The sequence below is a fragment of the Molothrus aeneus genome, chromosome 13 (genome assembly GCF_037042795.1).
Source record: "Molothrus aeneus isolate 106 chromosome 13, BPBGC_Maene_1.0, whole genome shotgun sequence".
NCBI lineage: Eukaryota > Metazoa > Chordata > Aves > Passeriformes > Icteridae > Molothrus > Molothrus aeneus.
Window position 1 is genome coordinate 1,708,849 of NC_089658.1, and position 27,252 is coordinate 1,736,100.

Sequence of the window (27,252 nt, forward strand, 5' to 3'; positions counted from 1 at the left end):
GAAGTTTTTCAAGATCCAACTGCACTGATTTTGCTTGGACTGTGCTACGGGCAGTTTAAGGCAGAGAACCCTTATGGAATTATTTTTCCTGCAATTTTCTCAAGGTTTTGTTTAAATTTTTTTACCAATGCTCGGGAGAGTTTCCAGGAGCAATGTGGGCTGTGGCTTGATGCTGCTGGTCCCTCCAGCTGGATCCCACCTGGGAGTCAAGTACCTCAATCTTTGTTTTTGCCCACACAACCACTTGTCAGACTATGGATAAGCTGAACTTCAATCCTGGGGCAGTTCTGGGCCCCTCATGACAAGATGTTGAGCGGCTGGAGCACATCCCGGGAAGGGAACAGAGCTGGGGAAGGGGCTGGAGCACCAGGAGCAGCTGAGGGAGCTGGGAAAGGGGCTCAGCCTGGAGAAAAGGAGGCTCAGGAGGGACCTTCTGGCTCTGCACAACTCCCTGACAGGAGGGGGCAGCTGGGTGGGGCTTGGGCTCTGCTCCCAGGATGATAAGAGGAAATGGCTTTGAGTTGTATTACGGAAGGTTTAGGTTGGATATTAAGGAAATTTTCTTCACTGGAAGGATGTTCAGGCATTGACTCAGCTGCCCAGGGCAGTGGTGGAGTCCCCACCCCAGAAGGATTTAAAGCACAAGTGGATGTGGCACCTGGGGACATGGTTTAGTGGTGAACATGGCAGTGCTGCATTAATGGTTGGGCTCAATGATCTTAGAGAGCCTTTCCAGCTGAAATGAGTCTATGATTCTATGATGAGGGATGATTCAAAGTTTAATTCCTTCCCTGAAGAGGTTTACCAGCCTAGATCAGTTCTCTCTGGTTCACAGAGCTGTCCCACTGCCATCACATGGGACAAGTGGAGACACAAAAGCAAGAACAGCTCCAGCCCTTGTCCCCCTGGGGAATGTGTGGGGAAACCATGGTGCTGCCCAGCCACTGCAGCCACAGGAGACATTGCTCCATCAGGAGAGGATCTTGAGAAGGTTCTCTTGCCACAGGCTGGAGTGTGGGAGTGAGTCTGTTCAGAGGCAGCAGGAAAAGGAGAGGGATCCCTGTGAATCCCACAGCAGCCATGAGGAGCCCCTCAAGTGCTCATAAATGAGCAGAGCTGCTCATGTCAGCCCTTCTTGGCAGAGCAACACAGAGCCCAGGGCTCTGCTGTCAGCTCAGAGGATTGCACAGAGGGTCCTTGTCGGGTTCGGCTGTCTGTCTCTGCCCCGACACGGGTAGGGTGGTTCTTGGGTGGCACGCGTTTTAAAGGACGAGTCTGGACTCTTCAGCTTTTTCGGTCTTCGGGTTGTTTATTATTTCTTATCTACAAAATTTTCTGTCTGCCCAACAGAGGTCTGATCTGCAAGCAGTCACAGGCACTCTCTGACCACCCACGGGGCGGTCATGTCTTTTTATACTAATATCTACGTACATAATATTTACCTTTATTTCCCAATGCTTTTCACCCATGTTGGCAAGTGCACCTTCACCATAAACCAATCCCCAAGTGCCAACATCACCACAGGAGATGGAGGACAAGAAGAAGGAAGAAGAAGGACAAGACACGCCCTGATCCCTCCATCTTGTCTCCATAACCCCCCTGTACCCAAAAAAACCTTAAAATCTATATTTCACTTTCTAAACGTGTCCCTTTTACACCTTTTACTCTAAAGTGATTCTCTTGTCCTCAAACTCTTGTTATTTCTGTGGATGGATCAAAATCAAGCCACCAGACACTTCTGGCAACATTCCAGGATTTTCGAGACCCCCAAGGGTTCTCTTGGTATCTCTGAACATTGGGAACGATGTGCTGAGATCCCACAGGTCCTTGCTTGCCCAGACCTTGGACTGTGTCCCCACTGCTCTGGAGCCTGCAGTTCTCATGGTGAAGAAAACTGGAAGTTATTCTCCTGGTCTTTTGGTGGAGTAGTAGAATGGGTTTGGTATTGCAGCAGAAAAAGCTGATATGGGCAAGGTGCATCCTTGGCATTTCAGCAGGGTTTGCCTGCGACCTCCCTGCAAGAAATCTCATCATGCCTCCAACTGGGAATCCACCAAATTCCAACAAATGGGATTCAGAATTGTGTCAGGGTATGAAACAGTCCTTCTCTATTGGGATTTGCCACATTATGGTTCTTATTCCTGTTCCCAAACTCACTGGGAGACATGGCTTTGTTCTCTTAGATTTGACTCAGGAATTTAAGGTCAGGGCTCCATGGCTGCAAGAGAGTATCACAACCACTCCAAGTTGTATGGATGTGGAGTAGAGGCAGATTTTCCTGTGTTTGTGGTGGATCAGTGGTTGTACAGAGGGATCTTCAGTGAAGACATGCACCAGCTCATCAATATTTTTATTGGAAAAAGATAGAAATAAGGAATAAGGAAATAAGGAAAAAGATAGAAAAACCAATAAGGAATATAATAAGGAAAAAGATAGAAGGAAATAAGGAAAAAGATAGAAAAACCAATTTGGGACAATGAAGAGGGAAGGCCCTGGGAGTGAGGGAGACCAAAAAGCCAAAGTGATAGCTGTAAATGGTTTTAAATGTATACAGAAGACATCTGTGTAATTAATTACCCTGATTTAAGTTACACCCCTTTTTTCATGTGTGTGTAGGTAACCCCAAGGGCTACAGTGTTATCTTGGAGGAATGTTTGTGTCTGGGGATTCATACTCACCCTGCCAATAACAAATCTTCCCCCGAGTTTCTGAAACATTAATTACAGTTTTGTAACAGGCAAGTTTTGCAACCAGCTCAAGGTAATTCACTACAACACAGACGTCTGGCAGAAACAAATGAATCTCTGATGTGAAAACTGACAGTTGCTTAGACATGAATGCTCAAGACTTTGTAATGTTTGTTATTAAAAATAAAATGAGTCTCACTGTCCTTGCCAGCCTGCCTGCCTCCATACACTTTTCAACACACTGGCACCTGGGAAGAACCATTTCCTCCAGCTAAAAAGCAAGCACCAACAACCCCAAGCAGGTTAAGAATTAAAAGTTAAGGTCCCACATATTAAGAGTGTTTCATCCTGGGGTTTCCCCTCTCTGAGGTGCCACCAGTGGGTCCCACCACTGTTGCTCCCTGCTCAGGCCTCAGCACCTCCCAAGTGCAGAGGGCTGCTCTGTACCTTGTCTCCTTAGATCAACAGCTTTTGGCTTTTCACATCAAGTCACAGAATCCCAGACTGGTTTGGGTTGGAAGGTAAAGCTCATCCCATTCCACACCCCTGTCATGGACAGGGACACCTTCCACTAGATCAGGGTGCTCCAAGACCTGTCCAGCCTTGGATACTTCCAGGGGTGGGGATTCCACAACCTTTACAAAAAAAGCGCCTAAAGGGACAAATTTAAATTTTAAAAGAAAAACAAACAGGAGGAAGATGTTTTGCTTCCAGATTTGTCGAATCACCACACTGGACTACAAAAAAGAGGAGGAATGTAGTTTTTAAGTCATGCTGAAAGACATAGACTCTCCTTAGAGCATTTTGTGTATCTGCTGTCTTGAGGAAGGGACCCCAGCTACTCCAGAGCTGTCTCTCCTCCTTGGCCATCTGAGGGATGGAGCTAAATTCCCATTGGAATTACATTTCTTAATTATCACAATCCTTCAAATTACCACAGCTTTCCGGCAGGCTACAACTCGTTCAGGACTGTGACAGCTCTTAGCAAATTGTGTAACAAATGTCAGCTCTCTCTTACTAGATACAATTTAGAGGTTTTCATAGACATGTGCTAAAATTAGAGGTAACAGTTGCAATTTTGAAAATGTTTCTGTTTGTGAGTCCCTTTGTCCTTTTGCTTGTTTTTGGAAACTGGCTATCACCTCCAAAAGAAGAAAAGTGATGACACTGATTCAGAAATCAAGGATGTGAAGCTCCATGTGTCAGCTAGAAAAAAAGACTTTTTTTGCCCATGATGTCAAAGAAAAAATTAATTATTTAACTAGATAAAAAATAAATGTAGTATGAGCAGTGCTGTATGCCTGGTGCTGGGGGTAGATGGTTAAAATGTCAGTTCATAGGAAGACAACCTCAAGAAATATTGTTGATTTGTTATGATAGGAGTGTGCATGTCCACACCTTGATACAAAATGTTTCACAGCATCTCAGAGTACTTGAAGTTGGAAAAGAACTCCTGAGGTCATCTGGGCCAGCTAATACTGGCTGCTCAGAAAATCCCAATTGCTTTTGAACACCTCCAAGGATGGAGACTCCACAGCCTGGGCAACCTGAGCCAGCCTGTGGTTACCATCACAGGGAAAAAGTATTGCCTGATGTGCATCAGTGTGTGCCCATGGCCTCTGCTCCTGGCACCACTGGGAAGAACCTGGCTCCTTCTTCTTTGCAGGTATTTGCAGACCTGGAAGAACCCTCCCTGACTCTGCTCTTCCATGGGATGAACAGTCCCAACTCTCTCAGCTTTTCCTGAGCACAGGAAAGGTGCTTCAACCACTTCATCATCTCCATGGCACCTCGCTGGACTCTCTCCACTATGTCCATGCCTCTCTTGTGCTGAGGAACGCAGAACTGGACATGGGTGGAGTACAAACAATATCCACCACCCTCTCCTCATCCCCTGAACTCGCCATAGAATGAAAAGGGCCTTAAAGTCCATCCTGTCCAAACCCTGCCATGGTCAGGGACACCTTCCACTATCCAAGGCTGCTCCAAGCCCCATTCAGTCTGGCCTGGGACACTTCCAGGGATGGGGCAGCCACAGCTGCTCTGGGCAACCATGAAGGCCTCACGAACCTCACAGGGAAGAATGTCTCCCTAACCTCTAATATAAATCTGCCGTTGTGGTAATTTCGATGCAGAAGGCATCAGGGATGGAAGCCCTTAGTAACCTGTGCTGACAGATCCCAGACATCTCCTTGTCCTCGCTGTGTTTGGAAAGGGCTCCGGGGGTTATTGGCTCCGCCGCCTTCCCAGGATCAGGGTGAGGCTCCCCAGCCTGGAGCTCCGCACAGCTTCCCTCTCGCCTCGATCAGAGATCAGCGGGTCCGTCGGTGTAATCGTGAGCGAACCGCAACTGGGAGGGTGTGGGACACACAGCGGGGAAGGAGCCGGAGACACGGAGCGGGGGCTGCAGCGGGAGCCGTTCCCGGGGCAGCTTTTGGTGAGGGAACCGTAGAACAGCGGGAGCGCGGGGCCGCGGCGGCGTGAGGGGCGGCGGGACCGGGCCGGGCCTGCGGACGCCTCTGGCAGGAGCCTCCCGGAGGGAGAGCGGCGGCGGGGAAGGGAAGGGAAGGGAAGGGAAGGGAAGGGAAGGGAAGGGAAGGGAAGGGAAGGGAAGGGAAGGGGGGGCGGTTCCGCCGAGCCCGGCCCGCCCCGCCCCGCCCCCGGCCCCACCCGCTGCCGCCGCCGCCATGTTGCGGCCGTTGGTGCCCGGTGCGGGGTGAGGCCGCGCGGGCCCGGTGGGCCCGGAGGAGCTGCCTGCGTGGGTGAGTCCTGCCCGCCCGCCCGGGCCCGGCCGCGCCGGGCCCGCCCCTCCCGCTGCCCTCCGCCCTCCCGCGCTCCCTCCCTCCCGCCGGCCCCGCGGCCGGGCGGTGCTGCCGCCCCGCGGGCAGGGCGGGCGGCCCCGCCGCCGGCGCACCGAGCCCTGCGCGCCCGCACCGGCTCTTCCGGCCCGCAGGCCGCCGCCGCTCCCCGTTCCTCAGGTCCCTGCCCCGATGGGCTGCGGTGCCCGCGGCGGCCCGGCCCGGCCCGGCCCGGCGGCGCCGGGACAAACTAAGTTCGGCGGGCGGCCCACGTGCGGCGGGGCCGGGCCGGGCCGGGCTGTCAGCGCGGGGGGCGGCGGGGCCGGCCTTTGTCTCGGGTGGGGACGGCGTGGGATGGGGGCGGTGTGTGTGTGCATGTGTGTGTGGGTGTGCGGCTCTGTGTGTGCGGCAGTGCCACGGGCCGGACGAGTCCCCAGCCCGGCGGCCCCGTTCGCACCGAGAGCCGCACCGGGCTCATGAAACTTTCACGGGTCTCAGAGCCCCGGGTCCCGCCTGTCCCCGAACCGCCCTCCGGTTCAGCCCTGCGCCCGCTGCGGCTGCCCCGTGCCTGCCCCGCAGCCCTGACAGCGGCCTCTGCCCCATCCCCTGCCTTCCCCGCGCTTCTCGGCTCCTGCCGTCCCTGCCTTCCCGTGGGATTCCGGTGTCATGCAGTCTCTGCATCCCCTCCCGGAGACAGCAGCAGGGCTTGAGCAGCCTTTGGCATGTGTTTTCCCTTGTACACTGTTTTGGTGAGGAATTGCCAATGGTTAAAATGGTTAAATTTGCCAATTTTTAGTAATGGCAATGTACGTGATAAATAATCCCCTACAGCAGGGGATTGGAGCTAGATGGTCATCAAGGTCCCTTCCAACCCAAACCGTTCTCTGATTATTTCCTTAATGGGGTGTAACTGGGGTTTCATGCTTCACTATTAAGTGGCAATCTCAAATCTCCTCCTTAGTTTGAAAGCTGCAGAGCATCTACTCCCAGTCTCCAGAAGTCCCTGGGAATAGCACTGCTAGCAAAAGCTTTGTAAGGAGTGAGTGGAGGAAGTGGCTCCTGTAGTGCCTCTCCTTGACTTTGAAGCTTATCCATAGCACATGGCCCTGGGATTTGACATCCTTCCCCAGGGCTTCTTTGGATGGCTTTGGAGCCTTCCAGGTTTCCTGATTCCTGAAGAAATGTATATATAGTGAGGTTGATTTTGCACACTGAAATACACTCTTTACTCCGTAAATCCTTCTCCTTTGCTCACTTTATTCACCTCTTCTACTGCTTTGCAAGTCTCAACCTCCATGTTTTCATTGGATCCCAAGTGTGGGTTTGTAGTCCTTTGGGCAAGAATGATAGATTAAGGACAAAGGTCTTCATTTTCAGCTTTCCTCACAGGCTAGTTTACATAATTTTCTTTAATATCCTTTTTTTGTTTGTGATCAGAAGTATACAGTGTTAAGTCAAAAGTTTAAATGTATGTTATTTAATAATCACTTCTGTTGATAAGATACTTATTCTCTAGAATCTGGGTCAAAACTTGCTTTATTCTGAGAAAGTGTAGCTTTGTGTATGGCAAGTTTAAGATGCAGTTCTGTGGAGAAATACTTAGGTAGAGACTTGTGCCCTTGTGATTGCAAAGCCAGTAAAACAGTGTTTTATAGGACTCAAAGATGAACACAAATCCTTGAAAAAGCAAGATTTCATCCAAGAAAAGGATATTTTGAGATGCTGCAGCTACAGGGGTTTGTCTTGCATTTTAAAACAGATGCAGAGAGGTGTTCCAGAGTGGGAAGGGGAAGGTCAGGAGTGATTGGCAGGCTCATTTTTCTCTGTACAAAACTCAATCATGCCAGGTTATGGAATGAAGTGGCTTCCTTGCAGAAGGATTTGTGTGCCAGAAATGTTGGGAGCTGCATGGTGCCTCGCTCTCTCCCAGCTGGTACAACTTTTCCCACCCAAAGGAATGGGAAGTTTCAGGTCCATGCCTTTGCCAAGTGCAGTAATCTGTGTTGTTTCCAAAGTCCTTATCAAGTGCTGGGGATGTGGAGTGTGTGGATAATTTGGGCTTCCAGGGATTTCATGCCCAGCTGTGATTCCTTGAGGGAGGTGGTTGCAAATTATTGCATAGCCCTCTGTGGACCTTCATATTTGTGGTTTAATTTAAGAAGGAGTTTAAGTTCAGCCACAGCAAGCACCTTTAAGCCAAGTAAATTTCTGCAGAGTGTTTTGCAGTAGATTAACCAAAGCAGCACCTCTGGGACTTGTCTAAAGCTCAGAGACCACTGTGTCCCTGTGCTCCACTCCAAGTGATTTCTCCTGGCCCAGGAGTTGTTCCCCATTCCAGCAGCCTGGCCAGAAGAGTTGAGCTTTGTTTGGTTTGAATGTGATGCTTGACAAACTTCTGAACTGAATGGTCAATAATGACAGCAGCCTTAAATCAGGCCCCTTTGGGAAGCCATCAGAAGGCTTCTCTCTGTCCCCTTGCCTTGTCCCATGGTCCTGCTCTCTGCCTGCACCTCTGCTCCCAGTTCTCCCCTGCTGTCCTGGAATCCTGCCACCTCCTCAGCCTCCCTGGCTTGCTGCTGGCTTTGGCAGCATTGTTGCAGCCCAAGTCAAGTGTGGCAGGACTCACCTTGCCTGTGGATGCTCCTTGCCAAGCAGGAACTGGTGCCCTGCTGGTTCTGTTGACACATTTTGTTTTTTTTCCCCTCCCTTATGTACAGCATGCACCAGTTCACATAAGTTTGGGGTTTAAATAAAATATATTAAATAATGACTCATTAAATGTTTGTGAAGTCTCTGTATTGTAGCAACTCGAAAATATTTTGGTTATCAGTGTAAATCCAGTATCCCTGACAGTAGAGAACACAAATGTTCTGGTAATTCTGTGCTGTCAGTTTTCATGCATCTCACCAGAGCTTGTAGGTTGCTGTGTTGAGTGCTCCAAGTCCCCACTTCCTTTCTGAAGAGCTTAGAAAGAAAGTGCTGGCTGGCAACACAATTTCATCTTTCAATTTGAATATTTAGTTCTTTATTCTATCTTTGGGCGGTTTTTGCTTCACATCATAATTAAGGATTGCCCCTGTTTCAGATAATCCTTCTTGGAACTGGTGTATTGAAATATTTACTGAAGACTTCTATTATTTAAATTACTCAGGGTAGGGAGTCATCTCACTTTTCAAGTCTGTCTCTTGGCCCACCTGTTTGCCCCTGCTTTTTTTCCTCTAGAAAAGACTGAATTCTTCAAATGTGGCAATCTGTTGAGAAATCAGCAGTCCTTGCTGCCTATTAGCTATACAAAAACCCCACCCAAAGAAAAAATACCCTCTCTGCTAATGTACTTCAGAACCTTCTGTTGAGGCTCATGATGATGGCTGGCTTTGGATTAGTCCAAAGATGTCCCCTGCATGAGCTGGGTGTGGTTTCAAAGGTCATGCTTGTACCAGCTGTGCTCTGGGGGATCCTGGCATAAGGGGATGCTTGCTGTCTCTCACTGTGCTGCTTGAAGCACCCCTGAGGAGCAGCTCTGCCCACACCCCAGGCTTTGTGCAGCTCTGATTTTTGTCACACGAGATGGCAATGCACATGAGTATTACAAAGTTTGTCCATGGGGGAAATACATTGACAAAGTATTTTTTGTGCTTTTGATTGTAGCTTTCATCATGGGGGACATGAAAACCCCTGACTTTGATGACCTCTTGGCTGCTTTTGACATCCCTGATCCAACTAGTCTTGATGCTAAGGAGACCATTCCATCAGCTGGGGAGGAGAATGAGAATCACCTGAAGTCATCAGGAATGTGCATCGATGAGAATGTGTCCTTATCCCACTCCCTGCCTCCCTCTGATGCACCCGTTGTCAGTGTGATAGTGAAGAACACGAGTCGCCAGGAGTCTTTTGAGGCAGAAAAGGAGGGGAATCACCTTGCAACTGGTCTGTTACACAATGGCTTTCGTGGCTCTGATCTGCCACCTGAGGCTCATGCTTTAGTCCATAATTATGGCAAGTTTGAGTCAACATTTATTAATGGTGACAGCTCAAGAGGTTACTCTGATAAACTGGACGAGTCCAAGTCAGAGCCTTTGCCAACCTTTAGTCAGTTTAGCCCCATTTCCAGCCCTGAACCTGAGGATACATTCAAAGAGAACAGTATTGGGGATAAACCCAAACATGCCCAAACTCCCTATTTTCCACCACCTTCAATATATGTACCAACAGGGGCTTCAGTCCTTGATCATCTTAGGAAGGTGCCAGAGCCTGAATTAAGCATGTTTGATCAGTACTGTAAAAAGGAGCAGAAGACAGAAATCCACTGCCAGCCAGAGAATAGGCTGGAAATGAGCAGGAGAGAGCAAGACAGAGCAGTGGAGAGGTTTGCAGAGTCAGGCAAGGACTTGTTAGATACCAACAGCTTTCTTGGGGAAGGCTTGGTGTTTGGAGACCTCCCTCACAACAATTTAGGAGATGGCAAGGGGTCTGTGCCCGAGCTAAACGTGTCTTCATCCATCCCACCTCGGCAGAGGCTAAAGCCAACTCATTCCAAGCTGTCATCCTGTGTGGCAGCATTAGTAGCTCTTCAGGCCAAAAAGGTTGTGTGTATTCCAAAAAGCGATCAGCCAAATTTTACCAAGGAACCTGGTCCTTTTAAAGACGGGACGAAGGGAAGTCCAAAAATGCCCAAGTCGCCAAAGAGTCCCCGAAGCCCCTTGGAGGTGGTGAGGAAGGCTGGCAAGCAGCCCGAGAGTCCTCGGAGCGTGTGCAGCGACAGCAGTGGGAAAGGCTCTCCTTCCATGGCAGCTGGCTCTCCACCAGCTATTCCCAAAGTTAGAATAAAGACTATCAAGACATCTTCCGGTGAAATTAAAAGGACTGTAACTAGAATTTTGCCAGAAAATGATGAGTTGGGCAAATCTTCAGAAGAGTCACCTGCAGAAACCTCTTCTGCCGAAGAGTTTATCAAATCTTTCCCATCCCCTGATACTAGTGCAGTTACAGAAGGTGAGGCTGGCAGGAATTCAACCAAAACCGGGGCTGCTGTGGCTATCCAGCTGTCAAACGTAGTGAGTCCTTACTCAGACAGTGTGAAAATGGATATTGCAAACAGCACTTGCACCGTGTCCTTATCTCCACTGCCAAACTGCGGCGGCGGCGCCATCAAAGTGGGGGTCAAGAGGCAGCAGCCATCCAACACGGGCACCTCCAGCCTTCTTCCCAAAGCTGTGCACTTGGCAAATCTCAACTTGGTCCCCCACAGCGTTGCTGCTTCTGTTACAGCGAAGACATCGGCACAGAGGCGAAACCAGCCTCAGGTGACGCAGATGTCAGTGCCTCTGGTGCACCAAGTCAAGAAAGCTGCTCCCGTTGTCATGGAGGCATTCCATAAAGTGCTACACAGTGCCAATCCAGTGCCCATATATACTCCAAACCTTAGCCCCCCACCTGACACTAGTATTAATTTACCTGCCTCTGGGTATTGTTGCCTGGAATGTGGGGACTCATTTGCCTTAGAGAAAAGCCTGACTCAACACTATAGTAGGCGAAGCGTTCACATTGAAGTCATGTGCACTCAGTGTTCAACTATGCTCCTTTTTTTTAATAAGTGTAGCTTGCTTAAACATGCACGAGATCACAAGAGCAAAGGATTTATCATGCAGTGTTCTCAGCTGCTCATGAAACCAATTTCCATAGACCAAATGTTTTCACCTTCTCCTACAAGCTCTTCAGCCTCTCCAGCTCCTCAGACTTTTCTCTCATCCTCTCCTCCACCTAAGTCCAGTGCTGCTTCAGGAGGTGGGGTAGGGATTTCTGCAAGCACTCAGCCAGCCTTGCCTCTCTACACAGACCCACAGAGGCTAATCCGTCATGGATCCAAGTGTTTGGAGTGCAACAAGCAGGAGCAGGATTACACTTCTTTAGCAGCTCATTACCAGAGAACCTCAGAAGATAATGAGAGACTGGTAAGTCATCATTTTAATGTTATTAGTTAAATCTCTCCGAGTTTAAAGAGATTGTCCTCAAGGGGAAAAGTAGACATGGTGGTGGCAGATGAGTTGCTTTGCCTAAAAAAGTGCTTATGGGGAGAATTTGGAATGCACATGAGCCCAGACGCGTGCGTGTGAAGAGACGTTTAACGTTGTTTGCTTGCCTTCCTTCTACCCTGTGCCAGTAAAAAGAGCATAGTAAGGAGACTATGGAGATCCTTGAGTGTCAGAGAGAGGTGATGGAGATGAAAGATGCCTTGGATGAGGCGTGCAGAAGAGCTGTAGGGGAGGATCAGTGGAGCGTTACCTGGAACAGGTTTTTGTGCTGTAAGCGTGGCTGGAGGAGCTCTGGCACAGCTCAGTGCTGCCTTTCCTGCAGCTGCTGCCAGAACCTTCCGTGTGATGCATTGCACATGGGCTGTTATTGTTGCTGTTGGTGTGGTCAGCTGAGTGTTGGACAGGCCTGCTGTGGTATGTGGGAGGGAAGGCTGGCTCTGCCTGCTTTTGTGCTTTGGGTGCTCCAGGGTGAGTGGGTGCATAGCAGGGTTCAAGAGCCTTGGTAGTGGCTTCCTGCCTTCCTCCTGTGCTGCCCTGCTCAGGTCTCCACCACCTCTATGGACCTGGTTGGAATCCCCTTAAATTAACCTCCAGCTTAGGTTTCCCCTGATGAAGAGAAGATGATTATTGTTGTGGACCAGGACCATGCACTTTGTTTATGGCTTTTATTTTGGAAGACATGGTCAATCTTGTTTAAGTGTTAACCAGCCTGCAGTTGAAGAGGAGGAGCAGTCCCTTCTCCTTATCTCTTTGGATGAGGTGAAAGCAGAGCTGGCTCCCACTGCAAGGGCTGCAAAAAACCAGGACTCCATGCCAGCATTTGGGAGGATGACCACATCTCTGCCATGGCTGTCAGAGCACCTGCACTCTCCAGAGCCTCCCTGTGCTGCTTGAATGGCTTGCAGGAGTATTGAGGTTGCTGTGGTCTCATTTAGATAGTTTTTTATCTTAAATTCATCAGCCACCAAAAAAAAATAAAAATAGATTATGGCTGAATGATTTTGATATTGTAAAAAATGGTGAGGCCAAGAGGGATCAGTGTGGCCACGTAATCAGGTTTCTTGCCTGAGGCAGGTCAGTGAGCACTGCACTCTGTCAACACACCAACTTATTTTTCAGCTATAATGCTTTTTTAGGAAATGTCAGCAGTCTGGCATTAAAACTTCCAGGAGAAGGGATACAGTGGGTGCTCCAAAGTGATCTAAAATGTTAATCAGTGACATTAAAAATGTACTTCCTTTTTTCTATTGTGGGATTATCAATTCAAGAGTTCCTTAAAGAGGAAAAGAATGTGTGATAGTAAGTATTTTTAGCTTGTAATCAAATAATTTATTCTGTAACTTAACCAAGAATAGAGTTTACGCCTCTCATGTCAAGTAGTTCTGCTAGATGTGGGATTATTTTTGTGGTATTTTTCTGAAGAGAAGCACTGGAAAAAGAGACTACTTTGGAGCTCCTGAAGCCAGTTCCTCCCTGTAAGATCTTCCCATGCTTACACTGCACAGGATGCATGCACTGCTCTGGGAGTCCTTTTCCACTGTATATTTGCTGTCCTGCAGGCTGCCCAGTGGTGCTCCATGCTGTTCCCAGAACATCTGTTTCAATAAAGTTGTTACATCTCTAAAGGAAATAAGCATTTGTGCCCCATGCCTGTAATGGTGTGTCTGGATTTAGCAGTAGCTGATGGAAACCATCCCACTGCCTTTCACCAGAGCCCAGGTGTTTGATGTCACTGGGCTGAGAGGTAAAAGGATGGGTGGAATTCACTGGTCTCACAGGGATCCCTGATTCTCTGAGCTGTCCAAGGGAAAAGGTGTGGGTGACCTTCACATCATGTGTAGCTCCCAGCAGCACCAAGGTCTGAGAAGCTGAAGGTTTTTGCATATAGGGTATTAATGAATGTAATACTGTTAATCATGGTGTGAGAAGGTTGTAGGTGAAGCTGTTGGAATGGGTGTCATAAACTCCTGGAATAAGAGAACATGGCCACCCCTTTCTGAGAGATCCCCTGACTCTGCATTAAGTTCATTCCTTGGGTTGTTCTTTCTGTTTTGGTGAGAAAAAAGAGAAGTGTTGGTATAAGCAGGAGAGGATCAAGTGACTGATTTTGCAACACTTTCTGACATGGTAGAAGTGGTTAAAAACTCTGCAGAGTTGGGCCAGTACACTTGTTTTTTGTTGCAGTGGTAGAAATTGGGTGTAGAGAAATCCTTCCCTGTGATGGGGTGGGGCTCTGGTGTGGTTGCCTAGAGAAGCTGTAGCTGCCCCATCCCCACAAATATTCAGGGTGAGGTTGGATGGGGCTTGGAGCAACCTGGGATAGTGGGAGGTGTCCCTGCCCATGGCAGGAGGTGGCATGAGATGGGCTTCAAGGTCCCTTCCCACCCAAACCAGTCTGGTGTTCTCTGATTCTCTGAAATTGGGTTGCTGAGGAAGGCATTGAGGTAACACCTGTAGTAAACATATTGTAGTGCCCTGGTAGTGGTTCAAAACCACTATGTCCACAGGGCAGAAGATGTTGATTTACATATTGGTACATCTAATTAAAACCACAGTCCACAGCAGTTGTTGTGCTTGATCCACAGCAAGCTGCAGTGGTGGGAAAATCTGTCAGGATGCAGAAATAGTATTAATTGTTGTAGGCAAACCTGGTTATGAACCACATCCCTAGATCTCAAGAGACTAATTATCTAGAGTTTTAGCATAATTTTGTGCATTTTGAATAAAAACTATGTATTTCATCCTTCATACCTGATGTCTATCTCACTGTGTTGAAATGCTGGTTTAGAAGTGGTGGTATGGGGTGTGGTTGTCATAGTTTCTTAAAGGCAGCAAAAAACTGCACTCTGATAAAAAATACAAAAAAATTTGCAAATTAATTTCTTACTCAATCTCAGAACTCAGGCACAAAGTCTTTACCATGCCTCACTGACAAACTAGGAAGTACTGATGCTTTCCACAGAAAGACTTGGATTGATTTATGCCTTCTAAGGAGCTTCCAGAAGTAGCAGGGCAGGTCCCCTTTGTATTATGGCCTAAAGCTTTTAATCTGTGACTATTCAGATGCTTGGTACTGGATTATCCCTAAAAAATGGGGATGCTTGGAAAGGGTAGATGAATGTATAATGGAAAGAGCAACTGAAGGGAAAGGGTAAAAGCAATTTATCCACAGCACCTGGGTTTGTACTAGGAGGTGGAGAGCTGTGGAAAATAAGCCAGGTGATTTTTGATCCATGTTCTTGGAAGCTTTTCTGTTAAATGACACCAAATCTGGATGCACATCTGCTGTGACTGTAACTTGTGAGACCAAACAGGCTTTGAAGTGCTCAATTATGGTGCCTTTAACTCAAAAACTGTTTTGGACATGGCTTTGGTGTGGCACCTTGCTCAGAAGGAAGGGCTGATCCAATGGGGCTGATGAAGAAAAGAAAGAGCAGGAGAGGATTATTTTTCACAATGGTGTTTCCAGTTACCCAGAAGCTGAAGGACAAGCACCCTGTGATAAGAGGCAGGAATGATTGGATTGGAGAGGGGGAAGAGCCTAAGCTGTCTCTGCTCCATGAGAAAACTTACCCTGTGCTGATACTGAAGACTTTTCACTTCAATTGGAATTTCTTACCATGACTTTGGGAATTACTCTGACATTTTCAGGTTTCCCAGAGCTGCTTGAAAGGAGATTGTTGGTTTTTCTCTTTCTTCCAGATGATGGTTTGGGAAATACCTGGTGTTACACTCCTACATGGCTGTGGGTAAATCCTGCATAAATAGGATGGATAACTGTAAATTACTTTCCTAGGTGTGGCCAAAATGTGAGTGACATGGCTGGGTCACAATTCTATTGCAGGAAGGAAGAAAGATAGTGATGTTGTCTAAACAGCAGGGAAAGGAGGAGATTTGGAGCAAGTGGGTGGAGGAGGGAGAGGGGGATGATGATGTGGTTGAGAAGGTGCTGTGGTTTTCTAAAGGAAAGACCTTTAAAAAAATGATGGAGAGCTTGACCTTAATGTTGTATTTTTAAACATGTACATGATTGCAGTTGCTCAGAGCACAGCAGAGTTTATTTTGGTACAGAATATGTGTAGGATGAAGGCAGTTCCTCCCAGCTGAATTCTCTGGTGGGATGGGATCTCCATGGCTTGCAGGGAGGATACAGGCTTGAATAATCCACTTCAGAAACATAAAGAACTGCATTTATTAGATGTATGTTTTGAATGGATCATCTTAATGCCTTTTTTTGGCAACTAGTGAGGCCAATTCTGCAGTTTTTTCAAGCTTGTGAATCAAGCTGCTCAGTGGGACCTGTGTGTTGCTTTTCCATTGCTGAACTGCAAGAAGGAAGCAGTATGGGAATTTGAATAACTGGCAGGTTGGATTTGTTCAAACCAGAAGCTGTGCTCTGTGTAGGCATTATACTTGTCAAGATGTTGAAGAGGTGGTAGCAGATGTTCCATGTAACTTCAGGTCTCTTTGGTGTGATTACAGTGATGTGTTCTAGAGCAAGATTTTTGAGGGGTGAGGCAGGGAAGGATATATAAGTAGGTGTAGTTTATGCCAAATTAATCTTTGTTTTTGGAGAAATGAGTTTATCCTCATCTCCTTGATGTTCAATGAGATGGTTGTTAGAGTACTGCATGAAGAATGAATATAGTGGAGAAGTTGGATTGTGAGATTGGAGCAGAATCAGGTAAACTCCCAGAAATAATTGCAGCTGGGATCAGGTTTTTATGAGATCCTCCTGAGGGATGGTTTTAAGTATCTGTGGAGTTAATATTTGTGTTAAGGAGACCTTGTAGGATGACTGTGTTAAAAAATTTGCTGAACCAAACTAACAAAGTAAGAAGTCATGGAAAATGGGGAATATTTTACAGGAGGTTCTAGATTATATTTATGACTGAATAGCAATGGTAATGGTATGAAAAGCAACCAAAGGCAGGATTTTTGGTCCTGCCAAACTCTTTGAATGACTGAGGTGACACAACTGTGCAGGAGACTTCTGTGAATCTGCAGCACCAGTCAGGGCTGTGGTGATGCTGCTCCCTCGTGCTAGAAATAACCAAGTTGGAGAGGAGTGTATTGTTTTGTTTATCAGGATAGATTGGAGTAACTGAGGGAAGAATGACCAGAAATGGAAACATGATCTCTTAAGAGGAAATTAAAACCTCTTTATGAGTTTAGCTTGGCAAAGGCCTGGTAAATGAGGGTGGGTGGGTGTCCTTCAGCACTGAAGCAGACAAAGGATTAAGCTGAGTATAGTGGCACTTTATTTCTCCACCAGAAACTAAATCTGCCCTCAAGAAGTACTTCCTGTACTCACAGGAATTGCTCTGGGCAGTTCATCAGCATCAGACAGTTTTCAGGGCTCAGATTACAGGAGAGGAACAAAGCCCATGCAGCTCCTGGTGTCTGCATTTGGGGTGTACTTTTCATGACAGGGTGTTCTCTGGATCCACTCTCACCCTGTATCTGCTGTGATCTTTGTAGAAAGGAGCTTTTTAATTTAGGGGCAGTAATGATGCAAAACAGACTGAAATAGATTGATGTAGAAAATCAGAGGACAGTCTGTGATCATCACAGGAATGAACTCTGGAAGAGCTTTGCAGCAGAAGTAACGGAACAAAAGGTACAAACTAGTTTTGAGACAGAGCTTATTTGTTTTCTTGGCAAGGAAAGACCACAATAACATGTGCAAGAATTAAAAGTACTTCCTGACCCTCTTGGGCATAATTGTCTATCTACTGGTAACCAGAGATGTTTAATCCTTTTTTCTTTTCTTTTCTTATTTGACTTGACCACCCAAAATCCACCAAGGTAGATACTAACTCTAATAAAGTACAGAACATAAACTCAGGACCTCTGAATTTTCTTGAACCTTTTGTTCTCCTTACTTTTTTTCTTCTCTTTTTTTTTTTTTGTCCAATAAGAATTTTTCAATGAGTTGTGATGTGTCCTGTTTATGTACCACCTACACAAGTAATTTAAAAGCAATTTTATTGCTGCCTTTTCTTTTTCTTCTTCCTTCCCTGTCTTAAATCAATGCTTTGTAATTTATTGGATAAAACTTGCCAGGAGCTAGTAGAACCACATGCTGCCCTGATAATTTCCCAACAGCAAAAAAAGAAAGGCAGCAGCTGTATTTTTCCTATTTTTCTCTTCCTTCCCCCCTTCAAGTTCATGTTTTAATTTAGAAAACCAGAGGGTTGAAAATCAGCAAAAAAATCCCTTGGCCCCATAAAGCACTGTTTTCTCCCTGTCCCAAACCAAGAGTGATGAATGCAGTCCTTTGGTACTAGTGAGGATGGGTTTTGTTTTTTATGGAAATTTTCCCTGTGGATTTTGTAGAAGCAAAGGGATGGAAGATGTTGTGATGAAAGCATGTTGGGGAAATGGAACTGCTGGGAGAGAAGGCAAAGTGGCAGGATAGCAGAGCCTGCACCCAAGGCCAAACCAGAGCAGAGGATGAGGAGGAGAGGCTGGTGAGGAAGAAAAGCCAGGGTGTGGCTCCATGGTCTGCTTAAATCATTTGTGATCTGTTGCCATGAGGCAGCAATCCCACCCTCTCCTCCTTCCCCACCCATGCCTGGTCCTGGTGGTCCTGCAGGCCCCAGAGGACTGGGAGCAGCTGGAGGGAAGAGGATAAAGAGCAGGGCTGTGAACTGGAGGCTGAGAGTGAGGAGGAGGGGATGGCTGGAGACAGAGGGGTTGTCCTGGTGGGATGGAGATGGGGCTGGAAGCTGGTGTCTGCTGGCACTAAAAGGAGGAGTCTTGCTCCTGCATTCTTCTGCCAGCTGGGCGCCTTTGATGCTGCCCCAGGCAAGCTGGAGCTGTGAGTGGACAGCTCTGTGGGTGACAGGGCCCAGGTGGTGCTGATGCTCTGTCCTGCTCTGTCCTGCTGTGAGGAGAAGGTGCCCTCTGAAGTGTCTAATGCTGCAAACACCATGGGCAATAATCACAATCTCCAACCAGAGAAACTGTGGCTGCTGCATCCCTGCAAGTGTTCAAGGCCAGATTGGCCAGGGCTTGGAGCAACCTGCTCTAGTGGAAAGTGTCCCTGCAGGATGAAGGAAAGAGCAGAGGCCTTTAACATCTCACTGTAAGAAAAGAGACGGAATGTGTCCCATGTAGCATATGGGGTCACACTTGACCCACACTTGACTTGAGAATGTGGATGTGAAAAGTCATTTAATCCACTATGTGATCATTTTAGCGAGTGGGAGTTCAGATTTCTAGTTAGAACTAAGTGCCCACCCAGCCTTCCTCCTCACACTCTTCCCTGCTCCATCATGGAGTCCTTCCCATGGGAGACAGTCTGTCATGAACAGCTTTGTCATGAGTCCTTTCCACAGTGCAGTTCTTGAGGATCTGCTCTGGGATCAATCCTTTCCATGGGGTGCAATCCTTCAGGAGCAGGCTGGAAGAGCATGGGCCTCCCATGGGGACAGAGATCCTGCCAGAAATGCTGCTCCAGCAAGGGCTCTCTCCATGGGCTGCAGTGTCCTTCAGGGCACATGGAGGACATGTGGTCCTCCACGGATCAGAGGAGGACAGCCTGTGTCCCCATGGATTTGTGATGGTCTGCTCTGGCATCTGGGCTCTTACTCTCACCTCTTCTCCCTCCTCTTTCCCAGCTGCTGCCCAGCATCTTTTACCTTTTCCTAATCTGTTATCCCAGAGGTGCTGCTCAAGGGCTCAGTCTTGGCCAGTGGTGACAGGTCCATCACAGAGCTCTGTCTGACATGGGGGCAGCTTCTGGTGTGTTCTCAGAGGTCACCCCTGCAGCCCCTCCCAAACAAAACCTTGCCACGTAAACCTGCTACCATGGATCAAAAGAAAGAAAATATGTCAAAACTGAAATTCTTGAAATTACAGCTGAGATCATAAAGAGAAAAGAGCTACAGATTTTGCAAATTCAGAAGTAAGCTGATTTGATGCAATATTGTCTAAGATCTGTGATGGATTTTTCCATTGCAATTCCACTTTGTTTCTCTAAGCTGTCGAGTTTCTAGATTTACATCAATGCTTTAACCAGGGATTTTTCCATGTATAAAAAAATGCATTTTGTGTTTATTTAATGGCCTTAGTTTCCAGAGATAAGTTTTTATTGGAGTGCCTTACTGCAGGTTAAGCATCCTGGTGTGTTGGGGTGGTTGAGATGTGTGTGTAGGAGTTGGTCTTGGTGCAGGACACTGGATTTGGGAGTGTTGAAGAGTTAGTGAGGTTCAAGGATACAAATACAAAAGGTCAATGGGTGGAGGAGGAGGGATGCAACAGTGAGGCTGAGGATGAATTGATGTGAGGTGGGAGTGAGCTGAAGGTCAGACAGGCTCCCTCAGTGGCATTGGCTCCTTAGGCTGATAAAATAGGCAGCTATAATCTAAGGAAATAACAATAGCTGTTGTGCTTGGATATGGTTAATTAGAATAAAACCTCCCAATTAGGGTTCTAGGTTTTTCTTCTTCAAATGAATAATCTTGAGTTTCTGTTGAAGGGGTGTTTTTCATCCATGAATTGAACATCTTAATGCAATGATGTGTGTTCATTTAGAGAGAACTTTGGCAGGAGTATAGTTCAGTTATCACAGCAACAGCAGATTCACTTCTCTGCCTGCTGCTTCTCCTCAGACTGGTCAAATGTTGTGTAGCAGTGCTGTCACCTGGATGGTTGAAATAAATCAGAAATAGCCCTCCAAGCATCTGGAGCCTGACTGTAGTGTGGGCCCCAATCAGTGATCCCAGCGGGATGTGAGCAGGGGAGCAGAGGGGGCAGAGATGAAGGTGAGGCCCCTGTGCCCCCAGGGCAGCACATGGCACCCCTGCAGTGCCATCCCTGCATGGATCCCAGCCAGGCACCAAGGGACAGCTACTGAGAAGTTAAAGGTTAACTTTAATTAGTAATAATTGGTCACTGGTTTGTTTTTTTTTTTTTTAATAGCAGAGGATCCTGCTAATCTCTGTGATCCCTTGGCTGCCTCAGCAGTTCTGCCCAAAGCAGAAAAATTACAGCTTGCAAAAGGCTGGATTTGGGAAGAACTGGGGTTTTAGGGCACTGCTGGTAGGGGATTTTTGGTTTGACTATGTTAGGGGTAAGCATTTTTTGAAACATTAACAGTCTGCAAATACAGTTTCTGTTCCCCTGTGACTGTTTAACTTTGAGTCCTTAGTAATTTTTTTTTAAGAGATAAGTAATTTTTTTAAGAGATAATTTGGCTTGTGAATCTTTTCCCTAGCCCTGGTTCCATGCCATAGGGTTGCTGCCCAAGTGTTTTTAACTGAAGCTCCATGATGATCATGTCAAGGTGGACCCTTGTAGTGTGGGGACAGCTCTTGAGTGGATGTGGACTCCATCACCATCACTTAACTCTGCAACAGCAGAGACTAAAACTGCTGGAATGTTTCTTTGCTCATGCCAGTTCCCTTTCCACAGGCACTGTCTGGGGCAAAACTCTGTGTTACTATAAATGCCCTAATTTGCAAACACCTCTGTGGCCACGGGGTTGGGTTTAACAGACAAACTTTTTTTGAGTAGTATATTTTCTTAAATCTGCACTGTATCTCAGTGAATATTTAATTTTTTCCCCTTTTGAAGAAGCTAATAAGTAAAAATGGGAATCAGCTCAAGTATTCCAAAATGGCTGAGCTTCTGAGCATTTGTCTGTGTGTGAATGTGACTTGTGGAAGAAAAGCCCAAATGAAATGTGGCAGGCAAACCAGAATTAAAGAAAATTTGTAATAAATAACTCTTGATTAAAGCGTAGGCTATGGGAGTATGAAAAACACAGACATTACACAACTGAATCCTGTCCTGGTAACATGTTTTAGAAATAACTGACTAATGAATGTCTCAAATTGCTGCCAGATTTCTTTGAAAAGTCATGGAAAACTAGGAGAGAGATAAAAATGTGACATCTGGAACCAAGTTATAATTTCTCATACGAAGCAGAAGAGTTGCAAAAGGAAGAACCACTCTGTGTCCCAGACTGAGTGTTTGGTGGGGAGCCCAGCATGGCTGCACACTGGCTCCTGCTGCAGAAGGGATGAGCAGAACCTCCTGTAATGCTCCTGGCAGGATGGCTGGTCTCCTGTCTTCTGCAGCTGGTGAGAAGAGCATAAGTGTGAGCAGGAAGATACCAATTATGGGTTTTTTCCTCTTACTGGAACCTTCCTCAGCTCTAGTATGTTCCTTGCTTGGTTCATTTTATTACCCTCAGCCCTACACGTTCTTTTTGCAGTCAGCCCTTATCTCTAACATGCTGAGTTACTGGGTTATGATCATCAATCTTTGCTGTTTAACTTTCCCAGATACTTGGAGGTTATTTTGAAGAGCCAAAATGCCAGCAGAACTTCCTGGGGACCTTGCTCTGTCTTGCTTTTTTCTTCTAACCACTCACTTATCCAAGCAAACTCCTTCTCTTATGTGGTGGTACCTTAGTTTCCTCAAAATCCTGTAGTGAAGGATGTTGCAAAGCAGTTTGGGAAATCCAGGTAGCCTGATGATCCACTGCAGCTCAGATCTTCCTTACTCATGTGTTTGTTGACTCCTCTGGAGAGCCTGGATTGCTCCATGGGGCCAGAAGGGAGAAGCTGCATTGACTCTTCCCAAATCCAGCAGTAATGCTGCTTGAGGATGAGATTTTCCTTATTCTTACTCATTTATCCTTGTGTCTCATCTCTCTTCTTTGTCTATTTACTGCCCAATGCCTTGGCTCTTGCACAAGACAATGTGAATTTGGAGGCTTGGGCTGGTTTTTGTCCCCCCTGTGGTGTGTGGTGTCAGTGTGGGAATCCTTCTAGCTCCTTCTGTGGTGTCTGCAGGAGCAATGAATTAATTTAGCCTTATCCTCACTGAGTCTTGCTTTTTATTCCTGTATCATGTGTCCACACTTTCTGGCAGGCTTTCTGCCAGGCCTAAAGTAGATAACCACAATTTTGGTGCCTCTTGCTCACAGTCCCCCAACTTTTCTGGCCTGTGTTGGCATGGTTTTGGTCCCTGTGGAGCCTTTCACATAATGCAGGAGGTGACAGGAGCTGGCTGCTCCTCTGACATCCCCAGGAGCAGTGCCCAGGCATGGAGCTCATCAAATCCTGAGTGGTTTTGGCATCTTTTAGATCCTGCACAAGAACACACAGCGTGGTGAAAATTCAAATTTTCAACATGTGCTGATTGATTTTGGGAGCAGTGGGTATGACATGTGGGGGAGGAAGAGGTGAGCCTCAAACTGACTTAAAATCAAAACTAAATTGGCTTTGACAAGGCAGAATCTGGAGAGAGTGTTTCTCACTGAGTTACTAGGGCAAAGGTGCTTTCAGCTTGTGCTTGTGGTGCCTCTGCCTTACACACTAATTGAGATCACAGCAAGAAGTCCCATTTTAATAATGCCAGGGAGATAAATTCTCCATTCTCAAGCCAGTTAGAAAAAAATATCTTAAACACAAGAAAACTGCTTTTACTTATTACTTACTTATTACTTACTGCTCTTATTTACTATGAATTTTTTGCTTATTACTTACTTTTGTAGCTCTTACTTGGGGATTTGAGAGTGCATTGGAGAATTAAAGGTCCCACTCAGCTCCTTGCAGAGAGATCCTGGGGGATTTTCTATTTCTCATTTTCCCATTCCCATGGCCCATTTGCACTGCTTTTCTTTGCTGAAGTTAGGGGATTTCTGCAGCATTTGAAATGCCCTTGAGCTTCCTTTAATTGCCCATGGGTGTGTACATGGGAGTCCTACCATGTGGTTTATTCCACTAATTTCTCTCCTTCCTGGAGAAACAGTTTCTCCTCTGAACTTGAGTTGTGACATATCTCAGATCACATCTGAAGCTTTTCAGGTATTTGCCAATTTCTGCAGTTTTTACTTTTGAGTGCCTGATTTTTTATTCCCTTCCACCCTGTGAACCTTTCAGGTTTGTCACAGCTTTGCATTTTATTGTAAGTGATGCTTTCTCTTACCTGCAGGGGTTTTGACATTTCCCTGATGGGTGTTATGTAGTGGAGCATCACAGAGGTGCTGCATGAAATAGCAATGATACAGAAAAGGGAGTTGGCCATTGATTTTATTCTATTTTTTTTGTCAGATTTAGGGGCTTCTGTCTCATGTTTCTACCCTGACTGCCAGCAGTGAAGTCCATGGAAATTATTTAGTTAAATGACTTGATTTGATAATCCATAATTAGCTGCGTGGTGTTCATTCTTAAGTTAGAGGAGTGATTTTGCATGGGATGATAAATGTTGGAAGACAGTTTTTGCTCCTGGAGGGCTCAGAGTGGGCTGGGATCTGCTCCAGCTCTACTCCTGCTCAGGCATTCAGTAATGTGCTCCTACAGAGGAGGAGTAGCTGCTCCTGGGCTTTGCAGGAGTACAGAGACTTGAGACACCTGTGAAAGGGAGCAGAGGTTTGACAGCTGTTGAAAATGGGATGATACATCCACATAAAAACTTTACATGGCAAATAAATTATGCTTCTGCAAAGAGGTTTTGATAGTAAGCATGTGTGTAAAAATGGATTTCATTAAGGATGAAACAGGGAGAGAAAGAGGCTTTGTATTATTTCTGGTCATCAGGAAATTTCTGTAAGGGAACCATAGTTTGTGGTATTGGAAAGTTGAAATTTCATCTGATACAAAGAAATTTTGCAAGGGACACAGCAGTTGTTTTGATGGGGAAGCTGCACATCAGGACTGCACTGCCTTCAGCAGCAGGTGTTTGGAGTCAGGCTGTCATTTTCCTCCTTTTTTGTGATGTTGTGGGGTGGGGTGAACTCTTGTTGAGAAAAGTGCTCTCCTTCTCAAGTCAGGAAATGAAAGTGCTGAGCATTCAGAATATCATGAGAGCTAAGAGGTGAAAGAGTTTGCTTTCCTTTTTTATGGGGAAAAAAGGAAATAAACAATAAAGATGTTGGGAAAAGATGATAGGAGATTGGTTAAAGAATTTTGTGCAGTTGATGCTGCTCATGAGAGCTAAGAGGTGAAAGAGTTTGCTTTCCTTTTTATGGGGAAAAAAGGAAATAAACAATAAAGATGTGGTTTAAATATGGAATGGTGGAAGATGTTGGGAAAAGATGAGAGGAGACTGGTTAAAGAGCTTTGTGCAGTTGATGCTGCTCAGGAGAGCTAAGAGGTGAAAGAGTTTGCTTTCCTTTTTATGGGGAAAAAAGGAAATAAACAATAAAGATGTGGTTTAAATATGGAATGAACTGTGGAAGAAGTTGGGAAAAGATGAGAGGAGACAAGTTAAAGAGCTCTGTGGAGTCAATGCTGCTGCTAGAGCAGTATGCCTGTTCTTCCTTCAAACCTGGCAGTTTTCTAGGGTGAATTTGGGGAGAAAAAAAAAAAAAAAAAACCCAAGTAGAAAATAACTACCAAATGTAACCTTTCTTCCATCAGACGTGCCAAGTGTGCCAGATGATGCTGCCCAACCAGTGCAGTTACTGTGCCCACCAGAGGATCCACGCTCACAAGTCCCCGTACTGCTGCCCCGAGTGCGGCGCCGTGTGCCGCTCCGCCTACTTCCAGACCCACGTCAAGGAGAACTGCCTGCACTACTCCCGCAAGGTTGGCTTCAGGTGGGTGCACCCAGGCTCCCTGGGAGGCTGCCATTTACACCTCTGCAGTCAGCTTGTGGCTGTCCTTGTCTGTCAGAATTCAGGATATCCCTCTGGCCGTCCTGGATTGCCTGAACCCCTGCCAGGGGGGCTCAGAGACCCTGGCACAGAGCCCAAGGCAGCTGTGATTTTGATTGTGATCCATGGAAAAAATGATCAACCTTGTATATGAGGATCTGCAAGCCATGGAAGTCTAAGTAGAATAATAGTTTGTCACTGGGTGAAAAATAGATTTTTGGGGGTTTTTAGAATGGGGGTTCAGGAGGCAAGATGAAGGAATCTGGGCATGTCCAGCCTTTCTCCTTCTTCTTCTTGGCCTCCATTTCTGCTGTGATGGTGGCACTTTTGGATTGGTTTAGAGTAGAAGCTCACTGTCTAACATAGGTGATAGGTATTGGGAAGTTATGGTAAATGCCAATATTAAAGCCTGAATATCCATTGGCCCAAAACACAGCATCCCAAAAAACACATTTCCTGTCAAACCACCACAAATGTACACGCAGTTTTTAGTATAAAAAGGTAACACTGCCCTGAGGGTGGCCAGTGTGCCTCTGTCTGACCTGATGAATGGACCTTGGCAGGCCAGAGAAAGAATTTTATAGATAAGAAACAATAAACAACCCTGAGAATGAGAATAGAAGAGTTCTGATCTCTTCTTCCACTGCTGGGCTGGGAAAAGAGACTTTGTGACACATCTCAGGGTCACTGTGAGCAGCAGAAGCCCCAAGACCTGTCCTGGCTGTGCTCCCTCCCAGTTTGTTTTACACCTTCCTGAAGGGAGGTTGTGCACAGCTGGGGTTGGTCTCTGACAGAAGCAGAGGACACAGTCTTAAGCTACGCCAGGGAAGGGATAGGTTGGATATCAGGAAGAAATTTTTCACAGAAAGAATAATAAAGTGCTGGAATGCTCTTCCCAGGGAGGTGGTGGAATCACCATCTCTGGATGTGTTTAAAAAAAGACTGGCCATGGCACTTGGGGCTATAGTCTAGGGCAGGTGTTAGGGCACAGGTTGGACTTAATGATCTTAGAGGTCTCTTCCAACCTCATCATTCTGTGATTCTGTTTTGTGTCTTCTCACTGGCACAGCAGGAGAAAAAAAACCCTGGTCTTTGTCGTAGGATAAACCTAACTTAGCAAAAAGCAAAACATCAGTGTGTTATCAATGTTATTCACATTCTGAATCCAAACCACAGCACTGTAGCAGCTACTGAGAAGACATTAAGTGTTCCATCTGAAACTAGGGCATCCATCCCAGGGAGCTCAGGCTCCCTGTGAAGCTGGATTTACACCTCTGCAGTCTGGGTGTGCTTGTGAGCTTGTGGCTGTGTCTGTCCTGGCTGTGCTCTCTCCTGATTTGTTTTGTGTGTTTTTTCACTGGCAGAGCAGAAGACACACACACACACAAAAAAAAAGGTCCTTGATTTAGGATAAACATAACTTAGCAAAAGCAAAACATCAGTGTGTTATCAATGTTATTCTCATTCGGAGTCCAAAACACAGCTCTGTAGCAGCTACTGAAAAGAAATGAACTCTGTTCCATCTGAAACTAGGACATCCATCCCTGGAAGTGTTCAAGGCCAGGTTGAACAGGGCTTGGAGCCACCTGGTGTAATGGAAGGTGTCCCTGCCCATGGCAGGGAATGGATGGGATGAGTTTAAAAGTCCCTTTCAACCCAAAACATTCTGTGACTGTGAACTGTGTCTTACAGCAGAACTGAAAGTGGATGTAGCTGGAGCCTGGCATGGTTTTCTGCATGACAGGACACATTTGAAATGGGAAATAATTACTAACTGGATTTAAGGGAGGTTTCTGAGAGCAGACATTATTTTGTGGTGTCTTTGAGCTGAAAAGCTCTTGTATTGAATTCATGTTGCAGCTGGATGTCTCAGGATTGATACTTACAGCAAAAAGATTGCAGATCTTAATCCTGTAAATCTCCTTAAGGCTTGAATTTATATTTATGTCAGTTGTAATGGGCTGAGGATGTGTGCCTTTATGAGAAGGGCATAGATTATTTCCTTGTATGCCCCTGCAAATCTCCAAACATTTCTCATGAGCTGACACAGGTGGAGAAGGCTCCCAAGGTTCTGGATGTGGTACAATATCTTTTCTCCAACTAAACTGCTTGCTCTAATA

At 46.4% G+C, this 27,252-nt stretch overlaps 1 protein-coding gene and 1 long non-coding RNA gene across 3 annotated transcripts in view; both read left to right on the plus strand.

Annotated features, from left to right (window-relative positions):
* Window positions 1-206: 206 nt before the first annotated feature.
* Window positions 207-2,890, plus strand: LOC136562195 (uncharacterized). The gene is made up of 2 exons (XR_010784479.1): window positions 207-1,193; window positions 1,824-2,890. It is a non-coding gene; the product is annotated as an uncharacterized lncRNA (long non-coding RNA).
* Window positions 2,891-5,371: 2,481 nt separating this feature from the next.
* The window catches only part of ZNF592 (zinc finger protein 592), a 37,449-nt gene continuing 15,568 nt past the window's right edge, over window positions 5,372-27,252 (plus strand). For both annotated transcript variants that reach the window (XM_066558918.1, XM_066558920.1), the window contains exons 1-3: window positions 5,372-5,449; window positions 9,134-11,436; window positions 24,897-25,075. In XM_066558918.1, coding sequence (XP_066415015.1) covers window positions 9,142-11,436; window positions 24,897-25,075 — 2,474 coding nt within the window. In that variant the 5' untranslated portion in view covers window positions 5,372-5,449; window positions 9,134-9,141. The remainder of the gene's footprint in view (window positions 5,450-9,133; window positions 11,437-24,896; window positions 25,076-27,252) is intronic.